At 35.7% G+C, this 23,015-nt stretch overlaps 1 protein-coding gene across 1 annotated transcript; it reads right to left on the bottom strand.

Annotated features, from left to right (window-relative positions):
• Positions 1 to 3,858: 3,858 nt before the first annotated feature.
• Positions 3,859 to 22,531, bottom strand: LOC126974175 (ATP-dependent RNA helicase Ddx1). Its single transcript, XM_050821612.1, has 13 exons — positions 21,997 to 22,531; positions 20,954 to 21,071; positions 18,894 to 19,060; positions 18,402 to 18,536; positions 15,671 to 15,860; positions 13,986 to 14,173; positions 13,093 to 13,217; positions 11,167 to 11,304; positions 10,015 to 10,229; positions 8,881 to 8,996; positions 7,875 to 7,982; positions 5,666 to 5,800; positions 3,859 to 4,201 (listed from the first exon to the last, which is right to left on the bottom strand). The coding sequence occupies exons 1-13, from the start codon at positions 22,444 to 22,446 to the stop codon at positions 4,097 to 4,099; spliced, it is 2,190 nt and encodes a 729-aa protein (XP_050677569.1). The 5' UTR covers positions 22,447 to 22,531; the 3' UTR covers positions 3,859 to 4,096.
• Positions 22,532 to 23,015: the final 484 nt, after the last annotated feature.

Raw genomic sequence — 23,015 nt, 5'->3', positions numbered from 1 at the left:
AAAAAAAAAAAATTTAACAGTTCTACGAGAAAATAAATAACCTTTTCTCTATCATACATATTACTGGTTAGTACTTGAGCGGTCAGTAATAAAATTGAGGGTATACTTAAAAACATTTGGGTTGACTACAAAGACTGTTGACTTGGGCTATTTTCATATAATAATATAGTAAGGTATTATTGATTGGGTTTATTTTGAACTTTTAAAGTAATAATGTATAATATAGTATTAAAGATAATAAATTTTAAAGATAAATATATAAGGATACATGTATACATATAGATAAATAGAAATATTAATTTATTGTATATGTGAAATATAAGCTATTATTATGCATACTATAATTTTATAAGATAATGGTATAAAATAAACAATGAAATTTAAAGTTTTTTTTTTTTTTTCTGTATGTTGTGCGTATATCGGTAAGGTAAGTAAGGCTGGATAATTAATAATTTAACGTATAGCTATAAACAAATTTTCAATTTCATCATACTTTTTAGTTTTTAACCAAACAGTTAGCTTTTTTTTACAGTTAAATTTGTTTTCAGAGTAGATATTAATAATTTTGTTTAATTTATTATAGAGCATGGGACCAAGATAGCATTGAAATTTACGTATAAAAAAAGTTTTAAAAGTGTTTGTAGGACAGACTTTATCTTTACGTCGTTTTGTTACTGCTTCTGGAACAAATATAAGTTTTGAGTGCTGTGCCATTATAGTGTCCCTAATAAACAATTGTCTTACAGACAAGACATCGCATTTAGTGTATAGTTCACAAGTAGGATACCGAAAGGTTTTGCAAATAATAACCTTTAATAGAGCACGTTGGGCCCGTTCAAGCTTCAAAAGACATGATTTTCGAGCGCCACCCCACGATTTAATACAATAAGTTAATAAGGATTGTGCTAATGCAAAGTAAACATTTCTCAAAAGAGTGAAATCAGCAATCTGACGTAAGGTTTTAAATACGAAAATAAGTTTTCTAGTCCTTTCTGACAGTAGATCAATTTGCGGTTTCCATGATAGGGTCTCATCTATTAGAACTCCTAGGTATTTAATTATTTTCGTTTTATTAAGGTAAACACAAGAGCATCCTTTATTTTGAGTCAAGACTTTCTTACAATTATGAACTTGTACGGAAAAATTTTCGTCTGAGGGAATTTGTCTTGTAGTAATGCCAAAGGTGATATATTTTGTTTTAAGAATGTTTAGAGTTAACAAATTCTGTTGAAGCCATTGAAAAGTTTTTCGAAGTCCTATTTCAACCTTGGTTATGACATCTGCCCAAGAATCGGCATGAAAAATTAAGGCCGTATCATCGGCATACATAAATGTTTTGCAGTTAATTGGATTAAGATGACAAAGGTCGTTCACATAAATCAGAAACAAAGCAGGACCGAGCACACTGCCCTGAGGTACACCGTGAGTTACTGGATGAAAAGAGCTTACATAATCACCTATTTTTACACTTTGCTTTCTGTTTGTAAGGTAATCCTTAAAAAGTGAATGCACCTTTCCTCTTATTCCAATTGCCTCCATTTTGTCTAAAAGAAGTGGTATAGAAACGGTTTCAAAGGCTTTCGCAAGGTCAAGAAAAACGCCCACGCATTTTTCTTTAGCATCTAGACGGGCTGCCACAAATTCTGATAGATCCGATACTGCATCCCCTGTTGATCTTTCTGCCCTAAAGCCATACTGATGCTTAGATAAGATATTTTCTTTATCTAGAAAGGACATAAGTCTTTTACTCATAATTTTTTCAAATAATTTGGAAATAGTCGGTAAAATTGAAATAGGGCGATAGCTATTGGCACATGATTTTTCTCCTGATTTATATATGGGTAGTATTATGGAGAGTTTGAAAACCTGTGGAAAAGTACTCGTTTCAATACATAAATTAAAGATGTGTGTTAAGAGTGGAACAAGGATGTGTCTGCTCAATTTTATTATTTTTGGTGATATATTGTCCCATCCAACAGCTGAGTCATTCATTCAAGGTTCGTTATTAAGTTTTCTATTTCTTTTTCTGTTGTTTTCAACATCACCATAGAGTTTGATGGCGTCATTTGTTTTTTATTAGAACAATTTAAATCTACGGGACATTGAACGTGAGGAATTTTGTCTGCTAGGTCCTTGCCAATACCAGCAAAATAGTTATTAATTTTCTCAACTGCGTTTTCAGGCTTAGTGTCAATCCTCAGGAGATCCTGTTGTAATTCTTTTTTGTTAGTTGTGATTGTGAATTTTCTTATTAGTGTCCATGTGTTTTTAGAATTTTTAGCGTGTTTTTTTAATTCATTTTGTTCATATGTTCTTTTTAATCTTTTTAATAAATCGTTACAGTGGTTTTTGTATCACTTGTAAGTAATACTGAGAATTTGATTGTCAGGTTCTTTTTTAGACTTTGTATGCATTTTGTCACGGGTTTTGATACAACGTATGAGACCAGGAGTAATCCAAGGCTTGATACAGTGATACTTCTTGGGAATTAATGTTGTGGTTGTATATTTTGAGATTGTTTTAGTTAAAGTATCAACTATTTCTTTAGAACACCAATTGGGATCATTTGAGTTGATGATAGGCTTAAAGTCTATTTTCTCAATTTCTTTAGCGATCAAATCATATCTGAATAATATCTTTCTCTCGTTTTAAACTCTGAACCTCATTTTGAATTACTTCTGCTCTCCATTACCGGACTATGATATGCCCCACGATTTGGTCTAACGTACGCTGTTTATATAACAATAAACAAAATAAAATATTTTGCTTGTTTAATTTACTGCTACCTACTTCTACAAAATAAGAACTTGGATTGAGAAAAAGACATTAGGATACTAGGTACTTATTTTACCAGTTTTTTAAGATTATAAAAATGGAAGTACTTAGTTTAAAAGTCGACCCGAGCCTTAAAATCGGGGGTAGGTTAGGTACACTTTCGAAGTACCTACCTACGACTATGGATTGCGCATTTGACTTTCCTCTTATAAAATTACTTATAAAGCTATGGACAACCAACTCTGGTTTGTTGAAAATAAACTGTTATTACCATTGCATCAAGTAACAAGTTTCCATTTTATCATAATATAATACTCAAAGTTGTTGACCGTAGACAGTTTAGTAATAAGGTATTAATTAACTATTTGCCTATGATTACTAGTTCCTATCCTTAAAGATTTTTGGAATTCGTGATATTCAGTGTTATTGTTGTTGGAACATGTTAGTTAGAATATAATAGATAAGTATACTATAGTTAGAACGATGAAGTAATAAACAGAAAAACCTAACCTAAAAACTCAAACAAAATAATCATTTATTTCTCCATTATCCCGGTTCTAAATTAAAAATGAATTATGTCAGTAGATGCAGAAAATTATAAAAAATTAATTAGTACACGTCAGTTCTTGAGACGCTACCATTCAATTTCAAATATTTTGTAGTATGGAACTTCGCCATTGTTCTTTGTTTGGAAAATTATACAGCGCCTCTGGCGGTGACCCAGAGAACTTATTTCGGTAGTATGAGTCGAAAGTACAATACCTATCGAAATCTTAACCGCTAGCGAGTAACGGTTTGCAGTGGTTTGTATAGAAAATCGGTACCATGAGTTACTTAATAGACGCATTCGAGAAATACTGTTTCGATAGTAGTTAAGTCATTCACTAGTCTATAGGTTTGTGAGAGGTGTTTTTTATGCAAGTATTTAATTTAAAATTGGTAAATAAATATCGACATAATAGCTGGCAGCATAGTATGTATTCGCAGATTTTCGAAAAACTTATAACATTTTAGTTTTTATATGAATTTATAATAATAAGGAGTTGTTTTTACATAAAAATAAATACAAATAAAACAAAAGCATATTCAGTAAATTTTCCTACATAAGTTATGGAACATTTTCTTGATTAAATAAACGCTTCTCGCATTTCACAAGATTATGTTTATTCGCGAAACATCTATGAAATCAGGTTCAGAGTATTTAACCAATCGGAGTATATCAGATCACTTAAACGATCGTAAACCATTTACGAATATTTTTATTGAACTCCCGTTAAATACTCCGCGTATTTTGATGATGACACCAATCGGCTAACGTCTTCTAAGCCACGGTGACGTTATGGTGGGTCTTCAAGTAATAAAGCTGGGCTTGCGATTCCAATTCTTGCAGCGATTTCACAACAGGCACCATTTGACTAACGTGGTCCTAAAACAAAGATAGTATTGTACTTTTTTTTATGGAATAGGAGGACAAACGAGCGTACGGGTCACCTGGTGTTAAGTGATCACCGCCGCCCACATTCTCTTGGAACACCAGAGGAATCACAAGAGCGTTGCCAGCCTTAAAAGAAGGTGTACGAGCTTTTTTTGAAGGTACCCATGTCGTATCGTCCCGGAAACACCGCACAAGGAAGCTCATTCCACAGCTTTGTAGTACGATTGAGAAAGCTCCTTGAAAACCGCACTGTGGAGGACCGCCACACATCCAGATGGTGAGGATGATATCCTAACTTGTGGCGTGTCGTGCGAAGGTTTTTTTTATCAAGATCAATTCATCAAACAATATCATATTCGGTATAACAAATTATATAAAAATATTCGGTAAAAAAATGTTTCAATAAAAGAAATGCGGACAATTTAAACGCCTGCCAATTTTAGCGCACTTGCTGTGCATGATAAATGACGTCATAGTTCATAACAACAAACCAGTTTGGTGGATTGGTTGAAAATTTACATTAATTTACTTCAAATTCGCTCTGACCAATGGCGTCGCTTTTAAAATATTTGAATATCCTAGGAATTCATGCTCCATTAAGAAATTAATTTCCTGATCAAAATAAAACTATTAATATTTGACAAATATTCTACGACCCATATTGCCAATGGGGTCTGCCCACCTGCCCACTGAGCTAGTTGTTCCCGGTTCGAATCCCGATAGGTGCAACAGTTATATATTTTATGGATGTTTGTTTTATATGTATTAAAAATATTATATATTATCGTTGTGTTGCACCCATAGTTCAGGCAGTGCCTAGTTTTTACCTTTGGCAAAATAATTTTACCAGTGGGAGCACCTTTGCACAGGATGCCGGCTAGGTTATGGGTACCACAACGGCGCCTATTTCTGCCGCGAAGCAGTAATGTGTAAACATTACTGTGTTTCGGTCTGAAGGGCGCCGTAGCTAGTGAAATTACTGGGCAAATGAGACTTAACATCTTATGTCTCAAGGTGACGAGCGAAATTGTAATGCCGCTCAGAATTTTTGGGTTTTTCAAGAATCCTGAGCGGCACTACATTGTCATGGGCAGGGCGTATCTATTACCATCCGCTGAACGCCATGCCCATCTCGTCCCTTTTTTATCATAAAAAAATTGTGTGGTTCAATATTATAATACAATCTGGCGGTCCTCTACAGTGCGCTGTCATGGAGCTTTCTTCCACGTACTACAAATGTGGAATGAGTTTCGTTGTGCGGTTTTTCCGTGACGATACGACATGGGTACCTTCAAAAAAGGCGCGTGCACCTTTCTTAAAGGCCTGTTAATGTTGTTGCCTGTTTCTTTAAGGCCTCCTGTGATTCCTCTGGTGTTGCAAGAGTTATAAGTTGAATCAACGAATGATGATCATCACCTAGTGTGATATATTCCAAGGATGATCCAACAATAGTACCTGGTATCCCGAGCCGACCGTCTTTCTCTTCTCTCCGTACACGACTTTTCCATCAAACTCGTTGCTCGGCACCTTCATATCGGGCTCTATTTGTTGAATAGTGATGTTCAAGTGATCTTCAATGTCGGCCAAGTACTGAAATTTGTCACAGAGTATCAGTAACGTATTTTACGAAATGAGAAAGAATCAAATGAAAATAACATTTTCATATCATTAAATATTAAAATAAAATTCATACTCTTGTGGGTTCTTTTATACTCTTTTAAACTGACTTCAAAATGGAGGAGGTTATCAATTCGATGGGTATTTTTTTATGTATGTACACCGATTACTCTGAGATTTAAGATCCGATTTACGTAATTGTTAAACTATGTAAAAAAAATTACATAGTTTGGCCCCGTAATTTTTTTAGAAGCTTTCATCCAGGTTGATTATATATTTTAATTATTAACTGACACTAAAAAGTAAACAAATAAAAAAAAACTACGTTTTAAAAAACCGACTTCAAAAACTGAAAAGTATCAAATAATAAAAATTTAATTTAATACTACACCTTTAATATTAATAAAATACTATTATTTGTTTGTGCTACATATTGATAGCTTTGAAGCCGGTGTCAAGCCAAATGTCACGCCACGCGTGACATTGAGCGGGATAGCTTCGTCTAGAACAAAACCACCCAAGCGAACAGACACGCGTGGCCAGACAACCTTATTAATAATTACAGTAAGTAAGCTATTTATAATATAAACTTTTATTTTGTTTAGGGCTTGGCACCGACATAAAACGAATCAATATAAATAATAGTATTTTAATAATATTAAAGGTAAAGGTGTAGTATTAAATTAAATTTTTAGTTATTTGATACTTTTCAGTTTTTGAATTCAGAATTTTTAAAGTTTTTTTTTTATATATCATGTGTGTCTGATGTGGTTGTGATCTTATGTCACTATTTAGAATATCTTAAAAAATGGACCGTAATAACATATTTTTTTTTTATGGAATAGGAGGACAAACGAGCGTACCTGTTGTTAAATGATCACCGCCGCCCACAATCTCTTGCAACACCAGAGGAATCACAGGAGCGTTGCCGGCCTTTAAGGAAGGTGTACGCGCTTTTTTTGAAGGTACCCATGTCGTATTGTCCCGGAAACACCGCACAAGGAAGCTCATTCCACAGCTTCGTAGTGCGAGGAAGAAAGCTCCTTGAAAACCGCACTGTGGAGGACCGCCACACATCCAGATGGTGGGGATGATATCCTAACTTGTGGCGTGTCGTGCGAAGGTGGAATATTACCTACTGATAAGGAAAACGTGGAACTTGGGTATAAATTTGTATTGTTTAAATTTCAATGAAGTTTTATCGGATCTAAAGATCCAGAAAAAGAAGTAAGCAGTATATAATATTATGTAGGTTTGAAAGCTTGATTGTGAAAAATTATTGGGTTTGAGGAGGTGATGAGTAAAGAAGATGGATGAAATAGTAAATGAATGGCATCCAACTGAAGAGTGGAACAAACATGCTAATATTTCTGAAATATGCGTTATCGGACATTTAGCTTAGATGTCATCTCCAGAATCTCGCATGGTGCATAAATTTTATTAAACTTATTTTGAATTTTGTCACTTTATTTATATTTATTCAGGATGTCCTAGAACGTAACGATAACCTCGCATTGGGACAAAGGTCCTCTTTTGATGAGCCAGTATCGTTCTACACAGAGTAAAACTCGAGTACCAACGATTTGACTGAAAAATTAATAATATACTTCCCAAACTGGAATTTTTCGGCAATGTGACAACAGTTTTGAATTGTTGGTAAGTTTTAATGATGTTGCGGCCTCGCAAGAAGCCAAACTAGGTCTTTAGAAATCAAAAAACGCGGAAACACATATATTTGTAAAGAAAAAATTAAAATATCATCGTTAAATGTGTTTACGTGTTTTAATTTTACTTCTAATCCCTTAACTTTGACTACTCGTACCAACAAAAACAATAATACACTTAGCCAAGCAGGCAAGTTTAATCTAAAGATGGTCGATTTCATTAAGATTCTAAAATGCTATCGCATGCACAACTTCTGTGATAAAATAATTTTTATTTTTTTCTGATAAATAACTCATTTCATAAAAAAACGCACTATTTAATTTCAAGTGTTCACAGCTAAATGATTATATAATAAATTATTATTCAATTACAATATTTTTACCTGTGGTTCGTTGTACCACATGCAGCAACCCTTGGGTCTGTCGTCTATAAGATTGGTGTTGTTGCAGTTGCGGCCGCGAGAGGAGCACCATTCTCCGTGATACCACACCTGCGTACAAAATATTATTGTTTTATAAAAATATCAGCCATCTGTAATAACAAAAAGTGAGGACGCGAGCAACACGTTCACCTGATACTAAGACTTCTTGACACATCTGCACATCTTGAAGTAACCCAGTTATTGTCACAAGCTACGGCACCCTGCAATACGAAACACTTACAGTGTGCATACGGAGCCTTTGGTACAAGAAAATGGCGCCGGTGTGTACTTTGTCGCACATATACATACATAATTATTATTTTTATGATTAAATAGAATATAATAAATAAAATTGATTTAGATACATAAATAAAAGCAAATTACATTTCAAATTAACTCAATAAAATTATATTAAATTATATTGCTGTTATTTGAAGATAACAGCAGTTTATTTCAGTTGCTCGCTAACTCACTACCAACTGCTCGCTAACTCACTCCCAGCTGCTCGCTAACTCACTCCCAGCTGCTCGCTAACTCACTATAAGCTGCTCGCTAACTCAATACCACCTGCTCGCTAACTCACTCCCAGCTGCTCGCTAACTCACTATCAGCTGTTCGCTAACTCACTACCACCTGCTCGCTAACTCACTACCAACTGCTCGCTAACTCACTCCCAGCTGCTCGCTAACTCACTCCCAGCTGCTCGCTAACTCATTACCAGCTGCTCGCTAACTCACTTCCAGCTGCTCGCTAACTCACTATCAGCTGTTCGCTAACTCACTACCACCTGCTCGCTAACTCACTACCACCTGCTCGCTAACTCACTAGCTCATTTCTAATTGCTGTCTAACACGATACTAGCTACAGTATAACTCTTTTTTAGCTCAATTCGCTTCACGTCTATCGCCAACGGTGGGACAAGTGCTATAGATATCATAAATATAAGAGTGTAATATGTATAACTGACCTTCTCCGGCACAGTGGCTACGAGGCTGATAGCCAGTCCCATACGCTCGGCGCGACCCACACGCCCGATCCGGTGCACGTAATTCGATTTCTCATCCGGTAGCGTCACGTTGATCACTGTGTATATGTTTAAGCTCAATAATGTTATTGACTACAATAATGGAATTTTTAGTTAGTTATTGAAAGTTGCAATATACCATTTATTCCAATGAATAATAGAACAATAATTATCAAAAAACAAATAATCTAAGCAACAAAATAATATTTCAATTTAGTGTTCAATATTAAGTAATTCTAAATTCGAATAGATTTATTTTTGAAAATAATAATAGGCCATGACCTATGAAATTGCTATTTTTCATGAAATAAATAAGTTAACGTCATTTTTTCACCTTTTTTTTTGTTTTATTAAAAGTAACCCATGCAATAAATGTATTTTTGCCAATGTAGTGGTTGGTAGCTTATTGATGCCCTTTTTGAAAGTGTGCTGGGAAGGGGAACGAAACGGGAAACAAAAAATTCTTCAAAGGCAGTCTAACCAACTAGTTGAGCGCTTGAGACTGTCGAACAGAATCCATTTGTCGACGCAAGTAACAATGCGATTCAATATGCCTTCGATTGTGTGCCTGTTGAACAGTCGACCACGGGGTTCATTTCTTAGGTCGAAATTTCTAGAACGAAAGATCCGTGTTAAAGAAGTATTCGCTCCATATACGTCGTTAATGTTGAGTGCCGCTTTTGCCACTTTGCTAGCACTACGGAACGGATGCTCCATAATCACTCGAATTATGAACGAAACAGAAAATGTACAAATGCGACGAAAACAGAACGCTTAACATTCAACAAATGACTAATTTTCAAAGTAAAAATAATTTGAACTTAGAAGTCTTAGAAGAAAAATTTGGTTTTGAAATAGCCAGTACGGCAGAACGGCAATTTAATTGGTAAATTCATTAATAAAAGCAACACTCAAAAAGCATATACTGATACTTGTGATACTTAGGTATAACGAAAATTCAGAGATCTTGTCGAATCGGATTCGAAAACCTCTAAAAATCAATCTCGCAAAAACTGAAATTACAAATATGGTACAAGATTCGACTCCACTACAACTTACGAATATTCTAATACTCACTAAACGGCAGTCCAGATATGTCGATGCCCCGCGCCGCTACATCGGTACAGATGAGGAACTTGACTTGGCTCTGCTTGAACTTCTCCAAGTTGGCCTTCCTCTCTTGTGGTTTGCGGTCTCCGTGAAGGCACACGCAGGAAAACTCGTTGCCGAATGACTTTAGGAATCGCTCCAGATTGTCACAGTCTATTTTGGTGCGGCAGAATATTATAGCCCTGTAAAAAAAATATGCTACAGTATTGATGCGATGCCTTTTCGCACGGTTTTTTTTTTGAAATCCCTCTCGCCCCATGCAGGGCCCAACGCAGTCAGTAGTGCTCGAACCGCGATCGTCGCCACTAGCTTTAGGCAACGCCCAACTAGTATCTTTATGATTTCGTTTGGATAATCTTTACAAAATCATTCTGTAGTAATAATATAAATAGTACTTCCCAATGGAGCAAATGCCTATTCATCACCTCTATGAGAAAATTAGTAAGTGCAACACTAAACAGATAAAGATTTTCAACTGAAATTTTATCACTACGAAGACAGACTCTTCGTAAAAACGGCCGGACGGGTATATGAGCAAGTCCGTCTATGAGATCATACAGATGTGACGCCTCCAATCAGCTGCTCTCTTCAGTGACAATATTTCGGCCCTTGCGCTCTACTAAAATGGATTTCGATCCATGTAAGTATGTTAACTTTGCTGTTAAAAGACAAAGATGTCTTGTGTGAGAAAACAAATTTTACGCCTTATAAACGTTTTCGCGCGTTATTCAAAGTAGACAAAAATGCAATAATATTCGTCAGAGCTACTTAAATATTTAATTTTATTTTCGGTTAAATTAGAAGTTTTCGAAGAGGATTCAGAATCTATCAGCATGCTAATTCCTCTGGTCTTCGGGTCACGTCATGAGTAAGTGCTCACCGCCTCCCATACTTTTGCAAAACCAGTGAAATTATATGAGTATTGCCGGCCTTTTAGGTTACGATAACAGGTGCTTTTAAAGTTACCCAGGACTTATTGATTTGGAGACCCCGCGCAATACTATCCATTGCCCTATGACCGACCATGAGGTTTCTCATAAGACCCATAGTTAGCGACCAGGTCTAACTATGCCAATAAGTCTTTAACAGCCTTGCAGTCATAGTTTTAACAATGCTTACCTGTCCATTTTGTGTTCTCTGATAGCCCGAACACAATACTCTCCCTTCAGAATCTTAACAGCTTCTGATAGCGTCTCCGGAGTAGTGTTACCACTCCTTAGATTATCCTTAGCATGAACACCATCGGTCTGAATTTGCCTGGACATTAAAAAGAATAGTTACAATGTGAAGCCATATTTAATTTTGTTTACTCAAAATAGGACATAATATCACTTATTAAAAGTCAAAAACCACCATCCATTCCAAAAGGTATGCCTCAGAGCTGAGAACAACGGGCGCATATCTTAATATATATAAATTACGTGACACGTTTGTTTGTCCGCGATGGACTCCTAAACTAATGAAGCATTTAAATGGGGATTACTTCATGGAGTGCAGTTAGGTCCAACTTGAGAGATAGGATAGTTTTTATGTCAATTTGGGACCCATAATTATTTTTATTTTCAATATTTGTTTTGTATGGACATATTTTCTGTGAGAGAATTTACTGACGCGAGGTTTGACAGTATTGCTGTGAAACAATTTTATTATTACAACAGGGAGCATATTTTACGAAATTATTCTTGATGTTATGAATTATTATGGACAAATTCATTAAAAAAAAATATTTATTATGTGCAGAACAGCGTCTGTCGAGTCAGCTAGTATATATATTAGATATAGCTACAATGTACAATCGTACAATAAAATTTATTATTTACCCAGCTTTCTTGAGTCTTATAACTGTTTACGCACTTTTTGGAAAACCGTACCCTTATTGTATCGTCCTGGAAACACCGCACAAGGTAATTCCTTGTTTCATTCCACAGTTTGGTGGCAGAAAATTACTTAATAACCGCAAAGTGGAGTAACGCTACACATCCAGGAGGTAAGAACCTGTTACCAGTGGGAGGGCCCTTTGCACAGGATGCCGGCTAGATTATGGGTAACACAACGGTGCCTATTTCTGCCGTGAAGCAATAATGTGTAAGCATTACTGTGTTTCGGTCTGAAGGGCACCCTAGCTAGTGAAATTACTGGGCAAATGAGACTTAACATCTTGGAGTTGCAGTCGCAGTTGTAGTGCCATTCAAATTTTTTGGGGTTTTTCAAGAATCCTGAACGGCACTGCATTGTAATGGGCTAGGCGTATCAATTACCATCAACTGAACGTCCTGCTCGCCTCGTTCCTTATTTTCATTAAAAAAAAACAATAGTAAAGTTGGTGGCGTGTCGTGAGAAGGTGGAATCGACAGTTATCAGGTTAAACAGCATTTTGGAAGACTGCCACTATTAATGTGGTGCATAATAGCGACATAAAACAAATGACAAGCCGAGCAGTTCTCCGTTGCACGCGGTCCAGATTAGAGCAATACATAATTTGTTGTTTCTAAAGTGATAACCCTCACTTCTGGGATTAATTACATAAATAAAACTGAAAACAAAATATTATGAACGATGCGGGACTCAAACCCGCGATCTCTCGATCGTGCGAGCGCTTTTTCAAACTGAGCCAACCATTCGAGTGACGTATCTGGTACGTTGGTATAATCTTGTATGCTTTTTTCAACTCTCAGGTTCTTCATCTACAGGATCTACTTTAAAGTTGATAACCTGCTCAACCCCAATATTTGCATATTAGGAAATTGACTTGAGATATCGCTCATGCAAATCTAAACAATTTGTTATGTTTTCAAAGTGATATAATCCTCACTTCTGGGATAAATTACCCAAATAAAACTGAAAACAAATCGAACGGTTGGCTCAGTTGGAAAGAGCGCTCGCACGGAACGCGAGAGATCGCGGGTTCGAGTCCCGCGTCGTTCATAAAATTTTGTTTTCAGTTTTATTTGTGTAGAGTTATACATATACACTATTCCTTTTGTAGTTCCTTTGAGTCCACTCTGGAGCAAGATGTATGATTATCATAATATTGTGTCTACTTACTTTCTGAGAGTCTGCCAGCTGCGATCGTTCTGCGGATCCACATTAACAACACAATGGTGGACAGTCTCCGGAACCGCGTCCTCACCCTTCAGGTCCACCCACGTCGGGAAGTGCATCAGCTTTTCCTGAAATATGTATTTATCCAGTGTGATTGTGAGAAATACCTATCCAATGGCAGGTGGCAGGATGATCCTGTTGCCGGAGACTCGGTTTCAGATTCTTAAGTTATTGTGTATATATAGATATATACATGATGATTTATTTATAATCGCTCATAAAATGCTCACAGAATACCTTTATTTATTTATGTTGTATGTGGATGATACAGCTACTGTACTCAATAACTTTTGTATTAATTTACATTTACTTTTTTGACTTACTCATGTAAGACATTGACTATTTGACGTTTGAGTGTGTTTGTTGCATGATTTTACATATTATTATATTGTAATTTGAAATGATCTGTAAATCTTGATATAAAAGAGTGGCAATGAGTTTCTTGCTACTTCTTCTCATTAGCTCAACCCTTTACGAAGTAGCGGTAGATTCAATAAGAATATTTTTTTTTGACATTCATAAGTGTCATTTCCGTGACCTACGTGAATAAACTGATTTTGATTTGATTTGAATACCGAAAACCAACAAATAGACGGCCCAATTTGATGTAAATCTTTTGGTGCTTCAGTCACAACTAACTGGTATAAATGAAGTGTCAATTTGTATGTTAAATTGGTTAAATTGTTACGAGTTCTCCTGTGAACCATTATATTTTAGCAATATTTTTATTGCACCATACCCTGTAAAAGCGCAACAAACTCACATCGGGTATTATAAAATAAGAAACCCTAAAAAAATGATAATTGTTTTCCAAAAAAACATATCTCCTCACATACCGCCATTTTCTTGACTTCGAAAGCATGTAGTGTTGCTGAGCAGACCACCATCTGCAAACGTCTTCCGTCCGAGGTAATCTTCGGTATTTGCCGATGCAGCCTCTCTATCAGTTCACCGCAGCCCGCCTTTAGGAGACCGTCGGCTTCATCCAGCACGAAGAAACGACAGTGTGTAAGGGCTAAGTATCCTGTTAAAGAGCAAATAACAAATCTTTATTTGCACCAAATAAATGTTCTGAGAAAAGTATTAGAAGGTACGTACCCTAGAGTGGAGTTGGAGTATGGTCTGAAGTTTGAAGTTATTCAAATTGTAATATTTTTATTCAAAGGATGACCTATATCACATATTAAACGTCATATTAAACCATGCTACCACACCGCCCTTACATCGCAATGTACCACACCTATTATACCACAGTGTCTGAAGACGAAGGTTTTCAACCAGTGTGTGTTGGTATGGTATAGGGGCTCCTGTTTCCGCAATCAAACCACTAATATGGGTCCATTTTGCGGCCAGTTACTCCAACCAGCCTAGCTCCTGCCAGTTCAGAACATTCCTGGGGTGTTCCCAGACTTCCTGGAGCGACCTCGTATTGGTTAAGGTTTTTGCCCGTTGTTTGGCCACCCCCGCACATTCCAGGATTACGTGAGTGACCGTTTCGTCCTCGGCTAGACAGCCACTGCACTTAGGACTGTCCGTTACGCCGATTGTGAAAAGGTGCTTGTTTAGTGATGTGTGACCCTAAGGGTGATGTCTGTTGAGGATGATAAGTCTACGTGTTACTTTGGGCGATAGTGCAGGTATCGCTTCTTTCGACTGTCTACAGTTAGAGACATTCATCCATCGGGTGTTGTGTAGGTTGTTGGTGAGAGAGCGTATCCATGAGCGCATTTGGCTGAAGGGCAGTGGCAGAAGTGGCAATGAACCAGTCACTTGGGTTGCCGATGCTCGCCTTGCAAGTTCATCCGCTGCGTTATTACCCAACGAACCACTATGTCCCTTAATCCATTGCAGAGTTACCCGGTTATAAGAGGCAACTTGTTCCAGGGTTTGGTGACACTCGTATATTAGCGCTCAGTGATACCCTTCAGCGCTGTTAGTACCGCCATACTGCCAGTGTGTGTTGCCAGTGATGACTTACGGTACGCAGACGAGGTCGCTAACTTTGGGCCTTATAAGAAAGCTAGTTGTCGCACAAAGGGTAATGAAGAGGGCTATGCTCGGAGTTTCCCTGCGAGATCGAATCAAGAAATGAGGAGATCCGCAGGAGAACCAAAGTCACCGACATAGCCCAAATGATTGCAAAACTAAAGTGGCAGTGGGCAGGGCACATAGTTCGACGAACAAATGGCCGTTGGGGCAGTAAAGTCCTTGAAAGCCGACCACGTACCGGAAGACGCAGTGACAAGATGGACCGACGATCTGGTCAGCATCGCCAGAATACGTTGGATGAGGGCAGCGTAGGACTGATCGGAAATCTTTGGGGGAGGCCTTAGTCCAGCAGTGGACGTCTTCCGGCTAATGAGGTTTCCCCCCTTCTCCGCAAGACTTCAAAATCGAATGAATCACGTCCTTGTTACTGCACCAGCTCACACACCTTTCGAACAGAAATACGACGTTTAAGTGGGCAACTGCTCGTTTTTTTCCTTGTTCCCAAAACGCAACCTATGTAAATGAGAAATACCTCCTTGTATGAGGTCTTCCAGCCTCCCAGGCGTCCCGACAACAATGTCAACACCAGAATTCAACTGATTGATCTGATCCTTCACGTTGATACCACCAACGACCAGCAGCTCTCTAACTTTAGGATTATCTAAATGTTTCTTGAACAATGTTATTTGTGAACATGTTTGTTCTGCCAATTCCCGTGACGGCTGAAAATTGAAACAAAGTGTCATTCATCGATGAAAGACTGTGGCATTCACTTGATGAAAAAGGCAAATAAATATTAGTGAAGTCATTCTATCAATGAAGCAAATGAAAAGTATCCCAATAAATAAGTAATCGGTATTAATAATCATTTTAATGTCAAAAAATAAAATAAATATTTAAATAATACTTATGTTTGGGTCAGAGTTGAATCTTATTACAATGCTTCAAAAACTGTCAGTGAAATAGCATTTACGGCTTGCAACGTTTCCCAAACATGAGTATAAAAATACAAATCATTGTCTATGAAAAATAAACATTTTTTAAGGGTGTCTAAAGCTCCTTATGCGGCTCCTTCTCCAATACTATTTTCTTAATTTTTCTAAAGTGAAACTTTTATTACATCGTCTCAAACTTTTTCGTCTTGTTTGTTGCATGTCGCGTGACGGTCGGGCGGCGCCTATAGTTCGCAACAGCTGACCGTGTAGTGTATAGACTATTGTTGTACAGTGCTCCACGCTATTTTGTTTGTTTTTGTCAGTGTCTAATGTAAATGTTGTTATTTATTAATATGTGTATATAATCTAAATAATTGTTAAGTATTATGTATGTCGTACTCACCCTGATTAAAAATATTGATTGAAAAGTATTGGGAATCAGTCACCCCATGTAAACTGTATATCTATATATACATGAAAAAGAATTGAAAGTATTCAAATTTGATCATTTTTAAGCCTTTACAATCAATATTTTTAACAAGGGCTAAGACGCAGAGTTATGTTAGTTGGAGACTTAGTCTACTTTTTAACCGACTTCAAAAAAGGAGGAGGTTCTCAATTAGTCGGTAAGTTCTTTTTTTTATGTTTGTTACCCCAAAACTTTCGACTGGGTGAACTGATTTTGATAACTATTTTTTTTATTTGAAAGCTGGTGCTTCCCGTGTGGTCCCATTGTAATTTGGTCCAGATCTGACAGTGGCATCCATGAGAAAACCATAAAATTCTTAAATTTGCTATACATATGTGGATGATAAATTTACATACATTTTTAGATTATTCATTGCTGCATTGAAAAATTTAGTATATCTACACATATTTAGACAAATTGTTGGTTAGTGTACTTCAAATTCACTAAAAATAAAAATAATACCAAAACAACTGTAATTTTTATAGTCGGTGTCATCCAAGATAGGTTTGTAACTACATACATAGTTATAGGTGAGATGTGCTTGAGTCGTAAGGAAGCGAGAGGCGAGAGAGAGTCGCAGTGGAAGGACACCGATTCCAAAAATAACAATAATCGTAACTAGAATTTGATTAATTAATTAGATTGTATAAAAATACGCAATTATTTATATACTTTTGAGTGCATATTATATCTATTGTTTTGGAATAGTGTTTTTGAAGTCGGTTGTTTTTTTTTTGTTATATCCCATTATCATTCCAATTTTTCCAAGTATAAAATTAAGATTGATAAAGCGATTTTTATACCCTATAGACATGATACATACATCACCTTTTAAAAGGCTACACCCGAATATAAATTTAATTCAATTCTAGGTTTATATACCATAGGCAGCCGAAGTTAATCACTGTGTGCCTTGGTTTGGGCCGGCCCTGGAGGCGTTACAATTGTTTTGTTAGCAATATAAAAAAAAGAATGTATAACTTATATCAGGAAATAATAGATTTACATCGACGATTAATACTTATTTTCGTAACCTAAGAATGTATCTAAGAAGGTATTATCTGACTTACTTTAACACGAAAGGGCGATTTAAGAGATTCTAACTGGATTTTTTTAAATAAGCGGGCATATGTTATGGAAACAGCTTTCCATGGATGGATATAAAACATACACATATCACACCTGCCCTCAAGACTATAGTATTAAGGTCCTCAAGTTGTGTAGATTCAGAAGGAAACTTCTGGTAGCCGATTCTACAAAGTGGAATGTATGATTTAAAAAGTATTTACTTTTCTTAATTAGATTTCTTGATATTTTTTCAATAAACCCTTTAAAATAGCAACCTTCTTGCAGTTGAATACATTGCATGAAAAAAAATTGTTAACACAATAAAATTTGCCATAAAAACATAAAATTTCTCTTGTCTGCATTAAAAACTACTTAACAGAAATTGTATAGAAGTTAATATATAATTATCATACATTTACTACTAAATACCCTGATTACTAAGCTAGAGGTCCCGGGTTCGAATCCCTGTAAGTGCAATCATTTATATGATGAATATGGATGTTTGTTTCCGAGTCATGGATGTTTATATGTATTTATGTACGTTTAAGTAAGTATATTGTATTAAATATATCGTTGTCTTGTACCCATAGTACAGGCTATGCCTAGTTTGGGACAAGATAATTTGTGTAAAAGTGTGTCAATATTATTATTATTATTTAAAATGTTAAATGTGATGAAACCAAAAAAAAACAAGCAAAAGTACGTAAAGAAGGTCAAGTCAAAGAAGTTCAAGATTCTAGATTATAGAGTGTTTTACGAATCCAAACTAAAGCACCAGTGGGAGGAATTACCTCAATAATGATTGCTTGTGGTGCATTATTAACGGGCTTGCTTGCACCGGCAGCGGCTGAAGCTGATACTACATTGAGCTTTACATATTCCTTGGGTGCTTGTGAAATTGCTACATACTCCTTTGGTGGGGGATACTGAAACATAAATATGACAAATGAACATAAACAAAATATGAAAACCAGATCTAAGTGCTGCATAAATAAATTAATACACAATCTCAGATTGAATCAAATGACTCATTAGTTTAATACTTATTACATTGTCAACTAATTTGGATAGTAAAATATATTAAAATTAATAATGTTTCATCCTCCTAAATTCGGATATACTAAGAGATCTGCGGATGATTCCACTAAATGGGTGTGTGAGACAAGATACTTACAATAGAACCTCTAAAACAGAATGAAACCCTGGTGAATCATTTAACTTTAACACATTGACTGAGACATTTCTATGAAACAATGTAAAAAAATGAAATAATAACTACTTACTTTGAATGGGGTAGCACCAAAATTGAAGCTCATTTCAGCATTTTTTAACACAATTGCTGGGAAGTAACAGTCCGACCTGCGAGACTGGTCTAATTTGAATGCAACACCAAGGTCTTCACCATTTTTAGTGTAACGAATTTCACCATTATTTAAATTTAACATGCAACCTGTAAAATATTATATTTTATTGAAATAATTGGATTTATAGTTGGATAATATCTGAAATATAAGAAGACAGAATAGGTGGATGGAAAATATTTTTCTTGTCATTACTAACATGCACAAATCGTAAAGAAATAAGTCCAGTAAAGGTTTAATGATATATTATGCCCAGTAGGCTTACTTATATCTGAATCTGTATCTTATCTGTGTCTATCAAATTATTGAATTATAATATTATAGTCTATAGGAACAACAGAATAATTTTTCTTTCTTAAGATCAAACAATTTAACTAAAACCTATTCCTATTATTGCAAAAATGAAATACTTTAATAAAGTAATAAAGCTTTTTGTAATGATACCAGTATGGTATAATAGTAAATAAATCTTATATACTTAGACTGAAATGTCGGTAATGTTATTATTTCATTATGTAAACTACAAATTTGTAATATAACTGAACTTTAAAATGGCAGCAATAAAATTTGAGATCTTAGGCAGTTACTGATCTATTTTTATGGAAATGGAGGACAAACTAGCTTTCTAGGTTGTTCAGTGAACACCAAAACATGATGTTTGGTGTTCACTGACAACCACATCCTGCTGTAATGCCAGAGTAATCACAGGAGTATTGCTGACCTTTAAAAAAAAGTGTATGCACTTTTATAAAAGTATTCAAGCTCATTCCACAGTTTAGTTGTATCTGAAAGCATGCATAAGTGGAACACCATCTTTGGCGACTACACCTTGCTCCCAGATGCTGTTTGTAATACTTGCATCAAGAAAATACTGCGGTGAGTAAATGCTGCATTCAATTCTGGATGCGGTGTAACTAGAACTCATTAGGACTAGCCAACTAGCCACCCTCTTCAAATAATAGATAATTATCTGAAAGAAAAATCCTCAAAAACCACACCAGGTAAGCCAGACATCTAATTTTTTTTTTTGAAAATAAAGGATGAGACAAGCAGGACATTCAGCTGAATGTAATTGATACGCCCTGGCACTACAACTGCGCTTGTCACCTTGAGACATAAGATGTTAAGTCTCATTTGTGCAGTATTTTCACTAGCTATAGTGCCTTTCAGACCGAAAGACAGTAATGTGTACAGCTTCACACCATAAATAGGCGCAAATAAGCAGGTTAATTGTGTGGACAGTATCACTAGCTCAATAGGCTTCAGCAGCTGAAATGTGGGCTCTAATGATCCATATTTACATTGATATCTGCATAAATATATTTATCAACATTTAATAACTTTTAATACATAATTTGTTTCAAAATGTAATAGATATAATCCCTGCAAGTTAAGATAGTCATACACCTATGGAGAGGGCTTATTGATGTTAGTTTCAGTATGCACACTATTTTTCTCACAAACTCATGACTGGCTGCTGACATCATACATATGAAAAAGTTGCTGTGGCAGTTCCAACCAATTTTATTCAATAGAGGGTAAGAAAATCACTTATTAATCAATATCTACTATTCACTTGAAAAGATACTATAATGTACTAGCTAACCCGGCAATCATTGTTTTGCCATATAAAGTATAATTCACGCGATAGTTTTATAAGTAATAAAATATTACCTATATTATAGCCTGTACATCATTTTGTTCTATTGTCAATAGTTTTTGCAGCGCATGCAAAACTAGGTTTTCGATTTTACACCTTGTGTTACAAAATAGCAATTTTATTATGGATCCCTAATTTTGAAAAAAAAACACATAGACTGGGTAGTCTAGTGTTGGGTAACACTGAAAGAATCATTCAAATCGGACCAGTAGTACCAGAGATTCACGCGTTCAAACAAACAAACACTGCAGCTTTATAATATTATAGTATAGATGAGATATTGGGAATAATAAACAATTACTACATTTTATTTATTACATACCTATGACATCATTCATTCCAAATGCACTTCCATAGTCATCAAACTGTTTAGCATTTGATTTTTTTCCTGTTCCACCAAAACCAAAACCAAGTCTATCTGTACCTAAATCTAATTTTGCCTAAAAACATCGTAAATAAATTAATGTGTATAAGTGAAAAAATGTATAAAAGAAATGATGATATAAGAAAACAGATTACACCCGCTTATATCTTTATCTACAATTGTTAAACTGAGTTCATGTTTATTAGAATAGTCTATGTTAAAATAGCCAGCTTGAACTTTATGGTACCAATTTCCTTAAGCCAGTAAAAAGGCACTTCTATCTTTCACTCCTTGTCAACCATTGGTTTAGACCATAGTTTCTCAACCTTATTGTGCTCACAGCCCACTTTGAGAATATGTTTTTTCTAGAGTATTTTCGTGTATCTTTTTGCCTTTTTAGATTATATTTTTTAATATATTCTTGATAATGAACTGCACATAAACACTTTTGCTAGAAACTGTGATAATCAGTAAGAAACATAACGATGGCTAAAGTAGTAGCCATCGTTAAGTTGAGTGAGTGAGTAAAAATTTTGTGTGGTAAATGTTATTATTATGTAAATGACTGACTTGGCTATAAAATAATAAATTTTATTTATATTAAACTGTAATTATATTTTATGAAGAAAAACAAGCCTGCTAAATTTCTCTCCGGGTTTTAGCCATTCTTTTACAAATGGGTGGTAGCTTCAGACATTCAATAAGAGATTTTAAATCCTATTTTGAATAAAAATATTTGAATTATACAAAAACAGAGTTCGCTTACTACACCAGTTCGTAATAGCTTTATTTGATGTATAATATATTTGTTATACAAGACTATGAACCACATTATACCATATACTATTAGAAAAAGTTTCAGACCTAAAATTTATTAACTAAACTGTGTGAGTTTAGTTAATTTTAATTGCCAAGGTTAGAGAGTCATATATTCTCTTACAGTTCCTTAAGTTACTGCATTTGAAATATATCAGAGTTAATGTTGTTTGAGGACAACTTACTGCCTGTGTTGACCATCCTACACGGCAAAGGCCTTCGTCTGTTACGGTAGCCTCATAGTAGTATGCACCCTTGGTATGTACACCTTTGGTCGCCCTGCAACCATGCCAAGCTGCGTGATCACGAGATTGACACCTTAAGCCATCTGGAGTCACTGCCAATGCATCTGTGCGATCGAAAAACGACATAGTCCACTCTGAAGATGCTTGTGTTATCACATTACTTGTCTTTCCTTCTTGTATATCTTTTAAAGTTTCCCAAACAATTTGTAAAATTGGTAAACAAAAGGCACCGGTCTTTCCACTACCGGTCTCCGCAGCCATAAGAACATCTCCTCCACCTAAGATAAGTGGTATAGCCTCTGCTTGAACATCTGTAGGCAGCGTCCATTCCATTTCTTCTATAGCTTTACCAAGTTCAGAAAGAACACCAAATTCTTCAAACGCAGTCATTATGGTGACTTTATAATTATTTAGTGTACGAACTTTAAATGAAAAATTCAATTTGGAGATCGCGGATAGCTGAATCAAAATTTTCTATTTCTGACAAGTGACGTCTATGTAATTTTTTTTATATTTAGACTTTAGAGCATTGGTAACAAGACAAAGACCACAAATACAACGATTACGGAAAAAAACTCTGAAAAAATTATTTAAAGTCTGTTTTACATCCTAAATTACAAGTATGATAATAATATTGCTCGTAATGTAAACGCCTAAACGGTCCTATAGGTACTTGGGAATAACTTGGCAGAAGTTCTTGCAATACTTACCAGTGTGAGGCTCTTTTGCACAGTATGCCGGCTAGATTATGGGTACCACAACGGTGCCTATAACTGCCGTGAATCAGTAATGTGTAAACATTGCCGTGTTTCGGTCTGAAGCGCACAGTAGCTAGTGAAATAACTGAGCAAATGAGATTTAAAATTTTATGTCTCAAGGTGACGAGTGCAATTGTAGTGCCGCTCAGAATTTTCGGGGTTTTCAAGAATCCTGAGTGGCACTGCATTGTAGTGGTAAAT

The sequence above is a fragment of the Leptidea sinapis genome, chromosome 31 (assembly GCF_905404315.1).
Source record: "Leptidea sinapis chromosome 31, ilLepSina1.1, whole genome shotgun sequence".
NCBI lineage: Eukaryota > Metazoa > Arthropoda > Insecta > Lepidoptera > Pieridae > Leptidea > Leptidea sinapis.
Note: the sequence above shows the minus strand (reverse complement) of the source record. Positions and strands in the feature narration are given on the sequence as shown.